This window comes from Brassica napus, chromosome C4 (assembly GCF_020379485.1).
Source record: "Brassica napus cultivar Da-Ae chromosome C4, Da-Ae, whole genome shotgun sequence".
Classification (NCBI taxonomy): Eukaryota; Viridiplantae; Streptophyta; class Magnoliopsida; order Brassicales; family Brassicaceae; genus Brassica; species Brassica napus.
The window spans coordinates 51,962,333-51,983,655 of record NC_063447.1 but is presented as its reverse complement, the minus strand read 5'-3'; the positions used below and the strand labels follow the sequence as shown (position 1 = coordinate 51,983,655).

The following is a 21,323-nucleotide window of genomic DNA, read 5'->3' as shown; positions in this document are numbered from 1 at the left end:
TCTTCATTGATGAAAAGGTAAGTTAATCTTTGATTTATCACACTTATTTAATATAATTGTTTTTAATTAATTTCCTGACTCTTTGTTGAATAATATTATTTGCAGATTTCGTGATTCATGGGTTTATTCCCATCGTACGTGCTAATCACTACATGCCATCTTTGAAAGACGGTTCCATTGTGAAAGTCGATCGATTTGAGTTTGCTAGGTGCTCAAGCATGTACAAGATAACTGACCATTCATTCCTCATTTGTTTCATCTCACCAACTATTATTGATGAAATCATCACAGGTGCTCCTGAGATCAATCTCCAGTCATAATTAGACTGTTCGACAATTTGCAAGTGATTGCGAACACAAACCTAGAACTCTCAGCTATATTATCATATTGCATCTGGGTTTATATTATGTTTCGATATCATAACTGATATTTAAACTCGCAGATGTGGTTGGACAAATCCATTCTGTCCAGGGCTCTGACCTTACCAAAGAAACAACTTGAGTTGTTATCCGTCTCCTCATTGATCCGTAAGAAACAATCAACACACAATTCCCTTTATATGATTATCTATATTGTGCTAACATCAATAATCAAAAATATTTCCTACCCAAAATCTGTGGTCGTCTATTTATCTCTCTTACTTATCAAACTAATTTTACACAAACCTTTATTTTACAACTTAAAAGAAACCACAACAACTCAAACAATCAAAACACCAAAAAGTAGAATTCCAAAAGAGACAAATCATTAATGATCACCTCTCTTTTTTGTTTAATCTTAGAAATAAACTTCAAAACAAATATACCAAACCAATCATTTCAACTAAAATTCAACGACACATACTTCGAGTCAACTAAACAAATACACACTACACGACCAGCTATTTAACAATTTACAAACTTACTTTCGCAACGAAAAAGACGAAGACGACAACCAAGATCAGTGAAATTACCTAAACAAAAAAGGAGAGTAAGTTACGAATTCTGATATATACAACTAACAATGATTTTTGTTTACATATTACCCATCAAATAAAAGATAAACAAACACAGGCACACCAGAAGATACAAGAGACAATCCCGACAGACACAAAGACGGCAACAACATCTCCACCTGCTCACTCATCTTGTCTTATAAAAATAGCTTACATGTCCAATGTCAAGAGACCAATGTTATTGTGTTCTTACGAGAAATACATAAATCCGTTTAAAACCCATTAAGGCTCAAATACTCAGAACTGTCACTCATTTTATAGTTATTTTTACAAGTTTTCATGTATTTGTTTTAAAGGTCCGGTAAGAGCAACAAGTTTAAAAATAAAATAAAAACATATAACAATAATAATAAGGATAATAAACATTATTAATTAATACACACAACTAAACTGGAGAAAAAATATCCAGAAACAAAATGTACTCTCAACAATTTTAATATAATTTATGTTCTCTCAATAGTACAAAAAAACAAATTAAAAAGACGAACAAACAATAAGTCTCAGTGATACAACAAACAACACCACGAACTATATCAATCACATTACTAACACAATTTAGTCATTCATAAGTGGAGAACAATGCATACACAGCTCATCATCACAACTCTAACCCTATAACAAAAAAAACTTGAAAAACAACTCAAAACGCAAATTCACAACTACAATAACCCTAGCAAATATTGAGACGAAACAAGAACTCTGTCCACAACTCTGCGCTTACGCGGAGGCAATGCCCCTAGTTAAAAAGAATGCACCAGTCAAAAAATTTTCATATGCTATTAAACAAGAAATAACTAATTTACATAACTGCAAACCAGTTATTTTTTTATTAATGTGAAATGCTACAAAAAAATATGAGTTTAAAATAACTAATTAAAGGGTACGACTGGTTTTTCCGCTACCACCCGCAAACGCAGCTTTTGCGGTTGATATCGGTTGTTGGCGTTTTGCAACAATCACTCAAATCGCTCTAAACGGTTTCAAACCGCTCTAAACCTCATAATTCAAAAGCTGGTTCCAACTAGCGTATGCGTAGATCTACGTATGCGGTTGCGGGAGGATAATTTTTTTAAACACTATAAATACAAAAATAAAAATATTCAATAAAAATTTTAAATTGGAATTATAAAAATACGAAAATATATCTATTATATTTTAATTAATATTATAAAATTTTAAAATAAAAATATTATTTTTAATTTTTAAAAAATTTAAAACTATAACTTTCTAAATATGTTTTTATATTTATTATAATATTATGATTTTTGATATTTTTATAATTTTATAAAATGTAAATATTGTTAATTTATTATTTAACCGCTATTGTATTTAGTAGTTAACCAGTCATAGATATTCCGCAAACGCACTAATTTCTAACCGCAGAACCAGTCGTACAAATCTCTTAAAACCGCTAGAAACCGCAACCACCCGCATCCGCAAAATTTCGCAACCGCAACCTGCGTTTGAACCAGCCAGGTACTAAATGTGTCGAAACGTGATAATCCATTTTATCTATGGAGTGATGCTTAGATTTTTTTTTGTCGTCCATTTTTTATTCTTGGATAAGCTTCTTATCTGATTTTGAATTAGAGGCTGATTCATTCGGAAAACGCAAAAAAAAAAATTGAAATCAAGCAATAAAAGGAAGAAATTTTATCGGAAATAAAACGATAACAAAAGAACAAAAATTTTGGGTGTGATTGAAAGGTTTAATAGAGTAAAATTTTACTCTAGATCAATATTTACTCTATATTGAGCTAAAATGTTACCAATCAAGTGGGATATAATTTTTTTATTTACTCTATGTACTGTGCACAAATAGGAAAAGACACACTAAATATTATTCTGAGTTATGTTAGAGATATAATTTTATTCTGGATACTTTTTTCTTTCATTTTTCACTTTTTTCATTTTTTTCTGATTTTCACTCTTTCATTTACTCTCATTTCTTCTTATATTTACTAATCACACTCTTCATCTTTCCTCTAAACCACATCTGCTGTTATTTCATCAAGTCCCTGTATGAAAGAATTGAGAGAAATGATATAGTAGTTATTACATTTAAAAAAAAAATTGTTTCTAAAGGGTAGTTCGAATCTTGGTTTTGGTGAAAGGGTTTACACTTTAAAGATTCAACCACTAAACCAAAGACAACTTTTCCATACAATTATTACATTTGTTTTAGATTTTAACCATTGTTTTGTTTTAGTTTAACGATTTTATTGATTAACAGACCCGGACTTGGAGTAAACAGTTTTTTCAAGTGATAATATGAAGATGTTTCCTTCATTTAGAAATGCCGATTACTAGGTTCTTCGAGCTGAATGCAAGTGGGTAGCATTTTACAAAGAAATATTTGTTTAGACCGAGTTACAATATCGAAAACTTTATCCATATATGTGTTATGGCTCTGACTGAAAAGTATTATTAGCGATAATGTAGTGGAATAAATATTGTTTCAGCTGAATTACTCTATTTTTTTATCCAATCAAGTGAAAATCATTTTCCTCCCATTTTCTTTAAACACTGTTAAAAAAGAGTAAAATACACATACAATTTTACCTAACTAAAATAAGAGTAAATACATTTACTCCACTTTACTCTCTCTCTTCCAGTTTTATTTTTTCTCTCATTTCCACTTTTTTTATTTTCCACCTATTAATTCTAATTTTCTCGGCCACAACCTATGTTTTGTTTTATATAGCGGGAAACTGATAAAAGCCGTTGATTGATTTGGAGACGAGTTTCGGAAGTAGAAAAGGCGAGAAACAAAACTTTGAATTATCTCCCTCTGGTGTTCTTTGTTAGTGTATAGACTATTTTATTCTCACTAAGCTTAGCACACAACTCTTGACTGTTTTAAGCATTGGTTCTTATTAGTAAATTTCTTTTTCATTGACAATTTTTTTCTTAGCTCAAAAGAATCCTTTATCGATAAATAATTCTTATGATTTAAGCAAATAATAATAATTCTTATGAATACATGAAAGATTATTGGGTTCCAAAAAAAAAAAACATGAAAGATTATCATTATCTACATTCTACAATTACACGAAGACTAGTATGACCACAAGAATCACAACTCGAATTTACATGTGCATCATCATCTTCATGTTTCTCATGTACACAATCTTCATGTTTTTCATGGATCAAAACCTTGTTCGAGCGATTACCCTTTTCTGATGTATTACCATTACAACAATCATCGTTAACAATTGTGACAACATGATCATCTTGGCCTTTGGTCGCCCAGCCACAAACAATGCTTTTGGAATTTGGTTTCTCGGCAAAAATAGGCGACTCAATCTTGTCCTTAAATCTTGCAGCTGATGCAAGTTCATGTAGAGATTCCAAGATATTCTCGGTCAGGTTAATGATATCAATGAGCAAGGAGATTGCTGTCAGAAGTGAGATTAATTCTTGTGACTCAACTTCTTTCAAGATGCCTGAATGAAGTAAGCTGGTGAGAGACTTGCAGGCAGACTGTGCGTTTCGGACATGATCATCGGAAGAAGATGGTTTAATCATTTTAGTTAACGAAACTGACATTTCTTTCATTGCTTTTCCTGATTCCAAACTCATTCTTCTCAACGGTTCTTCTAGTTTCTTTCTTATATCAATTGACACCTGAAAGTTTATAAACAAAACAATATCAGTTTGATAATCACGGGATAAAGAAAAGGGGTGGTATTTTTTAATCTTGGTTTTATGAATTTTATAAAAAATGAAACCATTTGTGATGCAGATTAGTGTCTAAATTTCAATTTTATTTGCAGTCGGTCAAATATTGGTAAAAGATATTAAAAATGTAATAAAATAATTATAAATCTTCATTTTATCACTGTTTTAAATTTAAATATAACATAACTATGATAATTTAAAATTATATTTGTAAGTTATAATATAAAGTTTAATAGATTTTGGATTATTTGCTTAGATTATATATATTTAATCCGTTTTGGTTTGGATATTGTTTCGAGTTTTAGTAACTTAATCAATAAAAACCAATCAGTGTTTTAACAAAATTTTGGTAGTTAATTTGGGCCTAAGCATCTCGTTTTGTTTTTTTCGACCGCTTAAAGAATAGCTTTTATATAACTTGCATTTCCTGAACTCTTTATTTCATAAGACGCTGATTCAAGAACAAGTTTCTGATGAGTTCCAATTTTACGAAGATGTCGTGAAACAATTACCTGAATATCTGCATTTAGATATGAATTCAGGGCATCAATTCGATAAGCACATTGTCGGATTAATCCACCGATGGATAGATATTGTTTCCAAGGATGGCGGAATCGGAATTGGCCGTGACCAGGTTCCCATTTAGCAAAATTAGCCTATATAAGAAAACGACAAACTTAATGATGAGTCTAGTTATAGTGGTAAGAAATGAAAGCAAGAAGGAAAAAATCAGGGATCACCACTCACCAAAGATTCTTCATTGCTTTTTGAGTTGAGAACACTTTTGTAGTTGTCAAAATCATTTTTGCGTTTGTCAACCTCTTTGGTGTCACCATCTTTTACCGTTTCACAATACTTGTCCCCAAATTCTGCCAATCTCCAACATTTATTTTTCTTGATGATGAAAATAACCATTCCTTTTATTTCATGTCATGTTATATGTGATGAAAATAACATGTCCTCGACTAACCTAATTTCCTAGCTTTACAAACTTTTCAAAATCATATATAAGAAAAACATTATAAATGTTTTTTTCAAAAAGCTATTTGAATAAATCTTTCCTCGTGTACTCTCACAAACTACCGAATTTCAAATGTACAAAACCATTTAGTTACATGCCACATCTTATAAAGTTACTCTTAAAAACCACCAAAAAATTGTAGTACCTAACACAGATAATTATAAGAAAATTGTAGTTCTTATAACTAAAGAATTTTAACAGACTATCTAACATATTCTTATTAGTCAACCACGAGCATACGGAAGCGGGTATGATAACTTGACACAATTCCCACGAAAAAGACTCGTGGCCAAGTGCAAAGTACCTAGCAAGTATCCAGTGTTCCAAACCAGCCTAAAAAGAGTTATACTATTTTAATCAGAACAAATTACTTAGAGGATATACCTAGCAAAAAGAAGGAGAGTTTCTCAACGTTAGAGGCGAGGAGAGAATGCAGATCTTGGCCTGCCCAAACAGGGCAGACAAAGATGGAGATAAGGACACAACTGAGTCCTCCGATGATCACAGTGGAGATTCTCTTATGAGTCAACACGAGAACTTGTTCCTCTCTGAACCCCGACACTGATATCAACGCAAAGGTGAGTATGAATATCAACAGACTGTAATCATATCTCGCCTTCACCCGCGGAAAAAACCGCACAAATGTCGACAAGGCCGCTGAAGAATCCAGCAAAAAAAAAAACATTAGTCTGATTAAATGACTTAAGGTTGTGATTGTACAAATGTCAATTTTTGTTACATGTAAAGAAAAAATATTCATTTTTAATAATCATATATATATAATCAAGTTTAGAAAATACTGCTGAAAAATATTTATGCTTCCCTTTATAATTAAGATGCAAATTTAGTTCAAAATGTTGCAGTTTAATTTGATTTTTAAAGTTGCATCCAACTATGCTTATGTAAACGGGAAAAAAACGATACAGTTATGTTTCTTACTATTTCTTACTAAACATTGAAACAAACAACAACAAAAAGAATGTTTTAACCGTTATATTTAATTTATTGATATATATACAACTTACCTTGTATAAAGACGAAAATTGCGAGAAGAATGGGTTCTCCTGTTGAGCCAGACAAGCTCGCAAGGTGATGAGCTCCGATACCAAGTCCCCCCGCAAATAGTGTTGCCGCTACTCTGTTAAGTCCTTTCCCGAGCGTGGCCCCTACATATAAGTTCATTATAAAACGGAAACCAACATGAAATATTTAACTATAACAAGTGATTGTTATCCAGACTTTATTTCCTGTTATGAGTTGCATGGCATGCATGCAATACATAGTAGTTGATCAGCCAATATTTTATTTCTAGGATGTTGAGGATCGTGGACAAAAAAAAGGATGTTGAGGATCATGAAGGATAAACCTCTAAATAACAAGATCTTAAGTTTAGAATGAGAAAACGGACCAACAGAGAATTCGAAGACGACAACAACGGTCATGACAGCCCACATTGCATTAACACCGAAGCTGTCGTAGAGAGGTTGGTAATAATAGAAGGAAGAGACCAAGGAAAGAACAAGACCCACTTTGAAAGAGTGAACAACTCTCCTGGGGTCTTCTTTTGCCACTCTCTTCCCTTCTCTGACGAGGTCTCTCACTTTTTCCATTTCTATCGATCTGTCTCAATTGATCCTTTTGTTATCAGTAGAAGAGAGATAGAAGCTGAAAGAGGAGGCGTTTGTTGTGGGTTTATATCACATGTTATGTAGATATTCAAGCATATTTATAAGGAGAATGAAAAGATATAATATGATGGATAGCTTATATAATGATAATAAATTATGAATATCATGGCTTTCGTAGACAACTTATCAAAACAATTAGCATTGGTTTTGTTGAAATAATAGATACTTTTCAAGTATTGATGAATATTAGCTTATAACTTTAATTTTAATAGAAACATATTACTTGCTTTCCTAAAAACGAATAAAGGACCTGCCTTTTACCCAGTAACGGTTTTTCCTTTTCAGGTACTACTATCCATCCGTCGAAATCGAAGCAGTTCTCGGGAACTTGAAGCAAAGCAAGCAGCGAAGGAACGGCATTTACCTAATAAATATCGTCTCGTCTCATTTTGTTTTTATTTTATCAATTAAGAATTAACCCAATGTTGAAGTGCATGATGGTAAATTTTAAATATAAATGAATGCTATTAAATTTTCTAGATTTCATGAAAAGTTCATCTCTCGTTCGTCTAAAGTTGAATGTGCGATGAAACAACATATGAATGCATAGTATTCACTGTTAGATTTTGTTCCATGTTAAACTATTGTAACTTCACATGGTTAGATTTTGTTCCCCAGTGTTTCAAAAAAAAAAAAGATTTTGTTCCCCATATTAAACAATATTGTAAATTCATTCATGTGAATTCAGTTCTCAAATTTCAAGTATAGATTGAAATAAATTATAAATCGAGTTTAATCATATATATACATTATGCGGCTTGCAAAAAATCTAAACACATGTGTTAATAATCAATTTGAGATCATAAACCACGACAATTGTTTGTAAATGAAGTATCCACGTACACACTTATCTGGATTAGGTTTACGTTACAAACATTAAGATATTGTACAATCATAGATGGCAATGGTACTCAATATGTTTACGCTAATTTGAGGCCTCTAATTTATTTCACGTTTGATTTGCCTCAATGGGGTTAGCTCAACTTGCTGCCTCTAGTCCACAAAAAATGAGGAAAAGTAAGATCAACCTTTTGAAAAATCAGTCGAGGCATCTTGAATATCTTAAGTTTGGACTATAGCTTAGTGAAACAACATTAACTTTCTTCTTATCAAATTCATTGCTATACAAGAAAGAGAAAACGTCGCAGAGAGGATGACCACTAAATATCTTAATACAAGGATACTAATACTTAAACCCATATGGATCGGGTCATGGCATGTAGTAAAGTAGATGAGTTATATTTGTAATAATAATAAAAAGTGGCCACATTCCAAAATGGTACTGATACCCAACTTCTTATCATATCGATTTGATATGTGATAATGGGATACAGAACCACAAGTTGCTCGTAAGAACTAGAAAGAGCGTCCAATTTCTACCCTATTTCTTATAAAACCACCTTTTGTTATAAATGAAAATAAATATTTTATAATATTATTTTTATTATTACTTATTTTAAGTTACATATTATATTTTACCATAATAATATAATTTTAATATTTTGTAATTATATTATATATTTTATATTATTGTTTTATTATTGAGCGTTATTAAATCAAATATAGCTATTTCGTGAATGAAATACATATTCCCAACCGGTACACTAGTTGTATAAATCACTTAATATTTGAAATAGCAACTATGTGCTTCCGCAAACTTCCACACTAACATCCATCGCGTTTATACCAATCAAACCTTTACTAATTATTTTCTCTAGAATTTGCCATTCTGCTAATGTTAAGGGTTCTTGGTTGCTTCTTCGTTCTTTGAAGCTCTATCCTGCATCATATATAGATATAAGTAGACCCTCTTTCTTACAATGCTATTGATCTCCAAACCAAAGACTCTTTTGAAGAACGTTTGAGAAAGAAACTCTTAAAAACTATCTCATTGCCTCTATCCATTTGTGGAGTCCTATATCTCTTGTCAACCGGCCCCACTAACTAATTGATGCATATGTTTTGCTGTGTGATTCAGACTGATAACAATATTAATCGTATCGTATGTTTTAAACTAAGAAAACGCTAATAGCTCACTTGGTTGTAAGGTAGGGAGTTCTTGTTCCTGAATTCACATCTTCGCTTAGGATTGATGTTTTACACTTTAATTAACATTTATTACCAAAGGTTGGTCTTTAGCAGAGTCGCAGGCTGGACGGTTGACGATGAGCCCTAGCAGACCAAATATGGATTTATGATCCTTAATTTATATATAAGTTATAAGGTAAAAACCCTTATATATATAAATTATAAGGAAAAATTTATAATATATTAAAAGAAAAACATTACCAACCTTTTAGCTATGAGACATTACCATAATGATTTATAGTCTTTACAATTTATGTTTAGTCTATCTAAATATATATTATGTTTTTCATTAAACTAATCACATAATTAATTATTAATGTATAAAAAAGATTTTTTATTTTTTCCTTAAATAACATCTACGAAATTAAGTAATGTGATTAACACATATATAAAAATTAATAATTTTAATAATAAATATTTGAATACAATTTGTGTATCCTCTATCAGTTTTGTTAATTTTACATTATTAAAATAAATTTAAAAATCACATTAGCCATAAAATAAAATTTATATTTTTCATTATATGTTTTAATTAAAATTTTAAAAAATGATTATAAATTAATAAAACTATTAAAAATCTCCTACTGAAATTTGGTTATAAATGATTTATTTAAAAAAAAATAAAAATACAAATGATCATAAAACCATATGAGTAGGAATCTTCATAATAAATAGTCGTACTAAAATTATACTATATATCTATGTTAAAATAATTGAAATTTAGTTATATATCATATAAAATAGAGAAAAGTGTTTGTTTGAATTTATTTACGATAAAATTATTTAGTTATACACACCAATTTAATTATATATATAATGGTTACAGACTTATAATTATTTCATATATATTATTATTTTATTATTTCATAATATGTAAAATAATGCAAATAAATAATAATACGTATATATAATATTAAAAATAAAAACTCTGCAAAATCGTTTTTATTTTTTTTCAATGTCTAATTTGCAGTCTTTTAAGACTTAAGACCACATTTGAGCGGAAATTATTATAAATCGTAAGAACAGCACATTTTTGTTACATATATGTTTAGTTTATTATAACCCATAAATTATTAATAAATTTAATAATATCGTACGATTTTAAAATACTACGTAAACACACATTTAAAATATTTATGTACAGATGAATCGTAATACGTCTCCAACAATATCTAAAGTAGAATAATATATTCTAATATGTCTTTTTGTCAAATATGTATGTCTGATCTTGATTCAAGCATAAAAAGAGAGGAAAACAAAAATATCAGGTTCCATAATATATACAGTTTCGAAAAAAGGTTACATAGTATATGAAGATACTGTACAAACAAGGATGGGCCATGGTAACCAATATCTTTAGGTTAATTTGAGGCCTCTAACATATTTCAGGTTTCATTTGCCTCACTGGGTTAGCACAACTTGTTGCAGCCTCTACTCTGTACCAAAAATTAGAAAAAGTAAGATCAACCTTTTGAAAAATCAATCGAGGAATCTTAATATCTTAAAATTTGGACTATAGCTTAGTGAAACAAGCCTCACTAACTTTCTTCTTATCGAATTCATTGCTATACAAGAAAGAGAAAAAGTCGCAGGGAGGAGGGCCACTAAATATCTTAATACAAGGACAATGATACTTAAAACTCCATATGGATTACATGTATTAAAAGTATATGAGTTATCTTTGAATAAAATCAAAAGGTACAAGTAGCAACATTCTAAAATTGAACTTATACCCAACTTCTTGACAAATCGATTTGATATTTGATAATGGGATACAGAACCACAAGTTGTTCCCAAAACCTAAGAAGAGGACGCAATTTATGCCCTAGATCTTATTAAACCACCTTTCGTTAATTCATGAATAAAACAAATCTTTATAGTACTTTTTATCAACTAATCTTTGCACCAAAGTTAAGCAAAAAATAAATAAATCTTTATACTTAATTTTTTTTAATGTCAAACAAAGACTGGAGATTTTATCCTTTATAACATATCAAGAATCCCCTATATATTATTTGAGAAACATTACAACTTCTTTTTGTAGCCACATGTCATCAATAGAATGATTATTAGAATCATTAGAGAAATATGTTGGTCCATCTAATTATATGATAAGTTTTTTATTAAACTAACAATAAATTCATCATTAATGTACTTTATTATTTCCTTAAATAAAATTTATGGAATTGCCTAATGTGGATAAAGTATATATGACAATTAATGATTTTGAATAATAAAGATTTGATAAAAATATTGTATCTTCTATCATATTTGTTTAATTTTAAACTATTAAATAAATTAAACAACCACAATAATCATATAATAAAAATTTAGATTTGTATGTATATGTTATATTTTGAATTTTTACAAACGGCTATAAATTACTAAAACTGTTAAAAGTCTCACATTCAAATTTTATGATCTATGGTTTAAAATTTTTGTTATGACAAACTACAAATGATTACCAAAATTATATAAGTAAAAAGTCTAATTTAATTAATTATTAATATTAATATATATATCGTTTTAAATTAAACTATAAAATACAATATTTTAGTTTCAAAATTTACTTTGAACAATTTTTTTGATAAAAGTTTTGAACGATCATTGACAACTTATATTTTTTTAAATTATAAATTACTAAAACTATTAATTCCACAATGAAAATTTGGTTATCAGTAATTTAAATTTTTTTCTATAAAAGATACAAATGATCAAAAAAACTGTATGAGTAGAAATATCATTTAATAGACATTAATATTAAAAATATACTAAAATATATTATCTATGTTAGTATCATTTAAATTTAATAACATATCCTATCAAATATCAAAAAATATATTTTTTGGATTAATAAAATTTATTTATATGTCCGCACCAGTTTAATTATATATTTAATAGTTACTGACTTTTAATTATTTAATATATATTTATTATTTCATAATATGTAAAAATATTTAATATATAAAATAATTTATATATATAATGTTGATCTCGCGCAAGGCGCGGATCTTAACCTAGTCGTTTATAAAAGATAACAAAATAATTCATTAACTTAACAGCAAAATGTCATGGACTTTAACTTGGTTTCATGATTGTAGGAAGTGGCGCAATAGGATGACAAGGAAAATGCAAGCGCTGAGTCACCGCACTCACTAAGAAGGAATCAAACTCCACTTTGTATAGTATCATTTTTCTTCCTCTTTGAGAAGTAGAGTCTTGATGAGTTTCGCCCTAAAATCAGACACTATAATTCTAAATTTATTTTTGATGTTTTGTCCTACAGTTGAGTTGCATCTCAATGACCAAATAAAAACTTTCTGAGTGCAATTTTAACGGTGGATATAATCGGGTGATTTGATGTAACGCCGCATCCGGTTAATAGGTTTTCATATCTGCTCACTAGGTACATGAGTTTCATCCTATGTGACAGCGTTGAGCTAAGTTTGGAGGTTCAAAAAATTTGTTTACTAATAATTAATGTAATTACTATATGATTTTATTGTTTGTTTGGTCTCACTCACATGATATCATAAATCACTTCCCACATGTTATTTATTATTTTATTACTCCATTTGAAGCATACTGAACCGTTGAATTCTTTCTAGATAAATTGTCGAAAATATAAATATAATTTGATGATATATATAGTCAAATTAGTTCTTTTAAACTTTTATATGCACCACAATTATCAAAAATTAGGATGTTACAATCATCCCCATCCCCGTTTACAGGGCGAAAAATCCTAAATATGCACTAGGACCGCCTCCTGGTTTAAGCCGGCACAACAACCCGCTCCGATACTACTTGTACCTCGACTGCCCACAGTTAATAAATCTTTAACCTATTCACTCGTCCGTGGATCCCATCTTGTGTTTGGTGCGTTAATCTTTGGATACCCCTGAAGACTTGTTTACTGACAATCATAAGTTTTCTACTAAAGATCGCAAATTTGATCTCTTATAGTAAATTAGAACTTGTAACGTTTACAGTGTGTTATGAACTGGCTCCAACTTTCTTGGCGTATTCCAACAAATTAGAAAACCATGTTGACTGAGATTGCTTAAGAAAAGTTATTATTCCATATTTAGGGTTCTCTCACGTGTTAAGAATCATTTTCTAGTGCTTTCTTAAAATTACTTTAGCCTTACACGCTTAAATATTCAATTCTTATTGTATTTACTGATCAAACTAAACTTGATAATTAATGAATCACCATTTCTAAAATAGTGATGAACATATGCACCTTCACAATGAATAAAGTGAAGACATTGTCCAACACTTTCTAGGGCGAGTGACTCCGATGCCACACTAGAACGTTTTTCGTTTACTCCATGATCCCTTCGCTCTCGACTAATTACTTTTGTGGTTTCATCCCTTGTTCGACAAACGTTTAATACAAAGAAAAATGTTGAGACTTGTCAACTAACCCTAAAGATTACAATTAATTATTTTATTTCTTGTTTTTTGTCCTCTTTACTTGGAGGATGTACGTATACTAAAAAGGTTTACCAGGTTTCAATAAGCCTCCAGAAAATAGAAATGCACTTATATGATCGACTTCATAACCAAACCATAGTTGTAGAACTACTATGTTGTTCACATCTACTATATTCATTTTAGGTGTTCTAAATGGCCTGCAACTTTGAGACATATATATCCTTCAGTTACTTATAGATCACTAGTTTTCTTTCAACAAAAGTAATTATGAAGATGTTTTAGAAGGTATTCATAAATTAAAAAGGTATTGAACACAACCAGCCTGAACACAACATGCATGCGAGTCCAAAAATATTGTCTAGTATTCGATATCTCAAACACGATATATGTTTTTTTTGTCACTAGATAAAGAGGCGTTTTTAAGTTAACATTTAAGTATCTATGATTTTACCAATTAAACAATGTACATGAATTCATTTTTAAAATATGCGCGAGATAAATTTACAGTGTTTTAACTTTGTTGCTATTTTATTCAATTGATGGTTATGTTTTACAACTGAAAAGGGTCTACCTATTTTAAAGATTATATATCTCTAGCTAGCATGTCTGTTGATAAAGTATTGGGAGCATATTTCAAAAGTGAGAAAGAAATTGAAGGGCTCAAAAAATATAATGAAAATTTGTGAATCATAATGTCCTGTCGATTATCCCATCAATAATCTGTTGAGTGGAGAGAAGGCTTTTTTTTTTTTTTTAACAACGGAGAGAAGGCTAAAAGCAAGAGCAAAATAGTTCATGCACCTTTTGCAGCAAACTTTAGGTACCTTAAAAGGGTAAAAGCAGAAAGCAAAAACATATATTGTAATAAAGAACACACAGTTTCAATTGTATTTGAGCTTAATTAGACTAATTTTGATCCACAAATGTGTATGTACTCAATAATATATTTAAAAATGTAAAATTAGGAATGGATTAAGACATCCATCACACATTAGTGGAAAACGGTCTTGAGGTTCAATAAACTACGTATGATCCACAAATGCGTATGAACTCGAAAGATTTTGGAGAATGTAAATTAGGAATGGAGTAAGACATCCATCACATATTAGTGAAACACCAAGTACTTTAATTATAAGGCTGCTAATTAAAGTATTGTAACTACCAATATTAGCTTTTTCTCCCAACCTCACATTGTGTTTATAAAGACTGAATTTCATTGAAAGTAGAGCCACTATTTTTTTAATATCAAGCTAATAATATACTAGTTATTAATCAAAGTAGCATAAAAGGTTAGAACTACATGTGAGCTTGTGTACTTTTTCCGGTCTTGAAATTTGTGAAATCGTTCGACGACTTATACCGGTAACTGCAAAAGTGTAGCTAACTATTGGTAGATGCTATTTACTAGAAAATTAACTACTAAAATTTACTTCCCAAAACATGATTAATTCATTAAATCATACTCCAGATGATTAAAAGTTAAAAAAAAAAAATTCCACACAGATGAGATTCAATACAGAAAATAAAATTTGCAAAAGTCCCAAGAGATCGGGGAAAAAAAGCAAATGTACAAAAAAAGTATTTTCTTAATACTTGAAAATAACCAGCTCTGTTTTCAGACCGACTTTAATTCAGCTTAACCAAACCCGATTTAACACCGGTACGGTCAATGATTGTGTTACATTGAACAGCCACCAGTAACCGGTAAGGTGTTGGTAAATGGGATTGTAGCTTTGATACCATCCAACATAGTCTCAGAGATTCCTCCACTCTTCATCGTCTGCTCCAAAATATTCACTAGCTGCATGAATATCTCCATCCTCGTCACATCTCGACTCGCCTATAAAAGTCCAAAACATCATTTCTGAATCTATCAACACTATGAAACTAAACAAACTTTTAACTAGTGATGATATACCTCCACAGTGAAGCGAGCCCAAATCTTGTTAATTCGAGTTTCAATAACACCCTTCAAGATCGTCATGCCTAAGCTCCTGATCCAATCAGCGATTTCCAAAAAGAATCCTCGTTGCTCGCATAACATCTGCCACAAACACACCCCAAAAGTAAAGACACCTTGCAAACACTATACATAGAAACTGCCTTTATCATGGTCAGTTATGAAAATTCAAAAAATTGAATACTGTATATAAAAGAAATTAAAAAAAATAATTGTTTTTTAAAGCAAAAATAATTGTTTTTGATAATAAATTACAAATAATCCCAGTTTTATCCACTCAATCCGGATATACACCCAGTTCACGGTTTAACCCGGTCGGACCACTGGTTCGTTACTTCGTTTCAGGTTTAAAACACTGAGGAAAATGTTACCTCAATTTGGAAAATGCGAGGAGGGTTAAGATCCTCTACTACAATAGGACACCTTAGAGACTTTGACCCTACTTCAAAAGCCCATGTTGCTCCTCCTCCTCCTCCTTCAAACGCACCTTCCTCTTTCATTATCTTACATAAACACAAGAAGAAATCTCAGAACAAGAATCTTAAGAGAAGACAGAGACATAAGACTAATCGTGGTGTTCACCTTGGATTCCCCAGTGTGTTTCACCTTATCGGCATGCTTAGAGACGTTTTGCAAGAAGAGCATGTGTTTGATTGTACGTTCAAGGAGCGCATCTATGCTACACTGTTAAACAAAAGAAACAATACTATTTGTTAGTAATGTATCTTTCTTAAGTGACTGTTTAAGTATGTGACGTGTCACTTACTTTTGCACCGTTGGGTATGATTTCACGCAACTCCTTGACACGGTCTTGGATCATCTGCCGATCTTTAGGCCTCGGTCTTGGGTTCTCTCCCGGTTTAAGCCTTTTACGGTTAATAGCCGGTTTAGTAGTTTCATTCTTGTTCATCATCCTTGGACTCTCCTCACGCTTTAAGCTGTGAGCTTGTTCAACCCAAGAACTGATCTGAGACCCGTAAACCGATGATGTCCCCACATGATGCGTCCCTTGTTTCTTCTCATACAAACCCTGAGGGCTACTGTGAGATGGAGTGGTAACCGAAGAGGTTTTGCAGGACTCAGAAGTTTCATCTGAGATCTGCTTTGTGGAGGAGCAAGCACCTGAGACCACAGCGTCTAACAGATGATCTGCTCCCGAAAGCTCATAACCAAACTCAGAATCTTGAATGATCCTAAAGTCAGATAACTCCCTTCTCATCTCTGAAACGCCCCAACTGTTGTTTTCACAACCACCTTTGTTCTTCTTATTATCATCCAAACCCAACATATCAAACAAGTCGTCGCTTCGTTTAGAGCCAGAGTCTTGTTGCTCTGATGCATCCACATTATACATACAAGAGAAGTTTTGATTCAGCCACGCGTCGGGATTTGAAGGTGGTGGCACAGGTACTACTGCTGCTTCCTCTGCTGCTAGATAACCCGTTATGTTTTGTTCATCCACATAACTAAAAGGTTCATCGTTTCGATGATCTGATGAGCCAGTAGAGTTGAAATGTGGTTTGCTAGTCTCAGCTACGAAAACTGAAGACTGGAGGATCTTGTGTCCTTGAGATGGCATTAACCCGGAGACGGGAACTCCAATAAAATCAGCAGCAGGTTCGTATGTTGTGTAGTTTTCAGATAAGAGAGCTCCGGGGACACATCCGAGCTGCAGGATGAGACCCTTCACGTCATTCACAAACCCCAAATTCTCCATGATCTGAACATAAACAAGAATCAAGAATCTCATTAATAGCAAATAACACTAAAACTCGAGAGGACTCAACGTCTGTGCCTTATCGAGGATTATTGTTTAGGTGGACGACTAGACCGATTTTTTTTTATTTTATAAAAAACGGTTTAGGAAAATCGTTTCGCTTAGACCCGATCTGCTGCCTAGTCGGACGACTAAGCGCCGTCTAGACCGATTTTAAGAACACTATTAAATTAAACATGTGAATAACGAAATGTTAAACTGCGGAAACTTACAGGAAGAGAAGAACCGAGTTGAACAACACCATGAGGAACAACTGGAAAGACTGCAACGGTCTGAATACCAGCGGAGAATTGGAGAAGCATCTCATTAATAACCTCAGGTGGATGGACATCGCGGTTGAAACTGTTGGCTAGAAGCCATTGATGATGTCCAGTGAATGCAGCTCGGCCCACTAACCCTTCTCCTACAAGAATGATTCGATTGTTCAACATCATTCTGTTTGTAAGCAACTGAACATTCTCATTCGACGCGGTTTCGTTGTAGCATTCCTCCCAAATCAACAAGCTGAAACCAAAAAAAAAAAAGAAAAGGAATTAACACATCCAAACAGATAAGGACAAGATTGATTTAGTTACTACTATTACACAACAGGACAAGAAACAAATCTAAAGTCATGAAGTTGAAACTGTTGGACAGTTCATAAACAGATAAAAAAAAACAAAGACAAAGATATGGTTTTCGACAAGAACCAAGAACAAATCTAAAAAGATTCTTTAAGACAAGCGAGATCAAACCAAACACAAAACCCCAAGAAATCAAATAGTTCCGGGTCGTCCTCGAGATCTGAGTTCCAAACTTTGAAAGATGTAAACTAACTTACCTTGAGTTTTGGCAGCCGATTTTCCAGAAAACAGCATAAGACCATTGATTATTAACGCAAATAGAACTCAACGCTTCTCTTAGCAAAACACCCATAGCTTCCTTCTCTCTCAGTTTCTCAACTTAAAAGAACGATATTCACTTGCAATTTCAAACTGCCCAGAAAATAAAAAATCAAAACTGTAAATAAATAAATAAAAAAATAGAAACTTTTAAACGAATCTAGAGAAAGAACACATGATTACATTCGATTGAAAATGGGATGAACAAAAGAGACTAACTTCCACGGCAAGATCCTCGTCCAGCTTGTTTTGTTCTAAGTCCTCCGCTTTGCTTCCTCTCAGGATCTAAGCTACTAGCGATCATACTCCCACATGCCATTTTCTGGTAAACAAAGAAAATAAAAGAAAAGAAAATCTTATTCTTATTCTTCTTCACAATATACTCCAAGCTTCGAGCTTTAGGATTCCAGTGATTCCAGCCATTGGTTCAGCTTCAAGAATTAAAAGAAGGTTTAAAGTCTTTGATGTGTGAAAGAACACAAATTCAGTGGAGTTGTTTTTCTTTTTGCTGCTTTATTGCTTCTTCTGTGACGGTAAAAAATATAAATTGAAAAATGGGAGGAAAATGTGTTATTAAGAAAAACAAAGAGCACGATGAATTCGAGAAAGGGTATAATGTTTTGTTAGTAATTACAGGATTGTGCCACTGAGTGGGGTAGTGACTCGAAGTCTTTTGTCCTTTTCCGATGGTGGTAGACGAATTATTTAATTCATTTTTTTTATTTTTTGATAAGGTAAATCCTAAAAGTTTGTTTAAAAAAGAGATAAAGAAAAAAAGTGTACCTCTCAGAGAATTAAAAGGCGTATTTTCTTTTTAACTTTAATCAAAAGACGTTATTTTATTTAATAACGGCAAGACCTTAGAATTTAGGACGGGGCTTGACCTTTGTACACTTTGTATAATAGTTGGTTGGTTGGTTGGTTTAAAGAATAAAAGAGGATTTCGAAGAGAATTTTTATGTTATTGCTTCTCCCAGTACCGTACATGGCCAACAATGAACTTGACAAATTACGCAGGTATCCCATATAATTTTGACTACTTATCTCAACTATGCAGTCTTTAGATTTTTTAGAAATTATCTTATAAAAAAATTAGGAATGTTAATCTAATGGTTTTTCATCACAAACTTAAGGCATTTATGAAATTAATTATCTTTGAAGGATAAATTTAAAAATGTTTCAAATTTACTGTAAAATTGTAATTCCCCTAAAAAGGAAAATTTGATGAATTTCTCAAGTTTTTGAAAAATCTTAACTCAATTTCGATACAATTAATAAAATATTATGCTCAAGAATCTTTCAAAAAATTTTGACGGAGTTGAAAAAAAATTATTTAACGGATTATTTAATATGATACAACCACAAAAGTCAAATATTCGAAATCATTTTTGAGTAAAAGAACAGATTCGCCACTTATTATTCAGTTATACTATTTATAAATTTATTAACAAATAAACGGAAAAAAAAATCGAGGATAAATACACATTAGCTACAATATAATGAAATAATCATTAATTTTAATAAAATATTATTATTTATTATTTGATTTATTAACTAATCTTGAAATGGAAAAAGAAAGCTAGCACAACCTATAGTAGAAAATTGCTGACAAATTTTTTTAGCAAATTTTTTGTATTATTAGATTATTAAATTAAAAAAATAAAGTATAATAAGTTGGTGAAATTCTGACGTTACTCCAAATTTGATACAATTTTCAAATTTGCTTTAAATAATAAATATTTTTAGAAATACTTTAAATTTATTATGAAATGACTAAATTAAACATTCTAAAACATTTATAAATGTGTAAAAATTATTTATATAATTTTATAAACCTAACCACACCCCTAATACTAAATCTTAAAAATAATCTCTAAATCACAAATCCAAATGTTAAAATAAAATTTTTGTTGAGTGTACTTTTGAAAATTGGTATTCAACTTAATATATTTTAACTAATTTCTCTTATACGTTTTTTTGTCAATGTTTCTTATTAAACAACAAGTTATATACCATCTTGGTGAAAGACCAACAATTGCAGTACACCAAACAAAAAGGCCAAAATGAATGTGGACATATCCCTCTTTTGATTAAAGATAACCACATTTTAGATCATTATTTTGAATGAAGAAACTTTAAAACTTAAATTAGTAACATAAATATGAACTTTTCACTATTAATACCTAAGTAGCTTAAAATTTTAAGAAGTCCTAGTTTCACAAATGACTTTTTGTAAACTACTATTTCAATATTAACTTAGCTGTATTTACTTGAATGGTACAAAACTATAGGTGTTTCTCATAAACCGTTGAGAGTGAACTAGTGGCTGTTGCTGTCTTGATGACGTCACCGATGACAATATTCACAGAAGTGACAGTGCCTTTTTACACACAGAAAGACCCCTAAGACCATTTAGGTCCAAACTACATTCTCTCAGTTATTTTTGTTTTTTTTTAAAATAAAATTTAGAAAATAGCAATAATGCAATACTGTTTGAAAATTATTATCTATTTAATTTATGTTCATTTGTCTAAAAACAGTCATAACTTATTTAACAACATTTTAATAGATTGACTGGATAATTTATTGAAAGTTATATACACTAAACAACTAAATTGTGGGAAATAATGTTCATACGTCGTTTTTTTTTTTTTTTTAATGTTCATACGTTACTCATTTGATTTTTTGGAATGAATCTGTATCTAATAAACCTAATAACATTTTTGTTGATCTTATTAAATCAAGTTTTATCATTAGAACAGTTATTATTACAAACTGTTATTACTGACTGAT

General features: G+C 31.0%; 2 protein-coding genes across 3 annotated transcripts; both read right to left on the bottom strand.

Annotated features, from left to right (window-relative positions):
• Window positions 1–2,277: 2,277 nt before the first annotated feature.
• LOC106424249 (aluminum-activated malate transporter 7) lies at window positions 2,278–7,986 on the bottom strand. Its single transcript, XM_013865002.3, has 6 exons — window positions 7,105–7,986; window positions 6,722–6,862; window positions 6,081–6,353; window positions 5,423–5,544; window positions 5,188–5,331; window positions 2,278–4,621 (listed from the first exon to the last, which is right to left on the bottom strand). The coding sequence occupies exons 1-6, from the start codon at window positions 7,304–7,306 to the stop codon at window positions 4,025–4,027; spliced, it is 1,479 nt and encodes a 492-aa protein (XP_013720456.1). The 5' UTR covers window positions 7,307–7,986; the 3' UTR covers window positions 2,278–4,024.
• A 7,356-nt stretch (window positions 7,987–15,342) lies between these two features.
• On the bottom strand, window positions 15,343–19,083 carry LOC106424314 (transcription factor LHW). Of its 2 annotated transcripts, none has more exons than XM_013865064.3 (8): window positions 18,714–19,083; window positions 18,470–18,623; window positions 17,862–18,153; window positions 16,639–17,592; window positions 16,455–16,556; window positions 16,244–16,375; window positions 15,831–15,956; window positions 15,343–15,752 (listed from the first exon to the last, which is right to left on the bottom strand). In XM_013865064.3, the coding sequence occupies exons 2-8, from the start codon at window positions 18,562–18,564 to the stop codon at window positions 15,591–15,593; spliced, it is 1,863 nt and encodes a 620-aa protein (XP_013720518.1). In that variant the 5' UTR covers window positions 18,565–18,623; window positions 18,714–19,083; the 3' UTR covers window positions 15,343–15,590. The 2 variants fall into 2 exon arrangements, with proteins under 2 accessions (XP_013720518.1, XP_022556985.1); XM_022701264.2 differs by having other exon boundaries at window positions 18,750–19,083.
• Window positions 19,084–21,323: the final 2,240 nt, after the last annotated feature.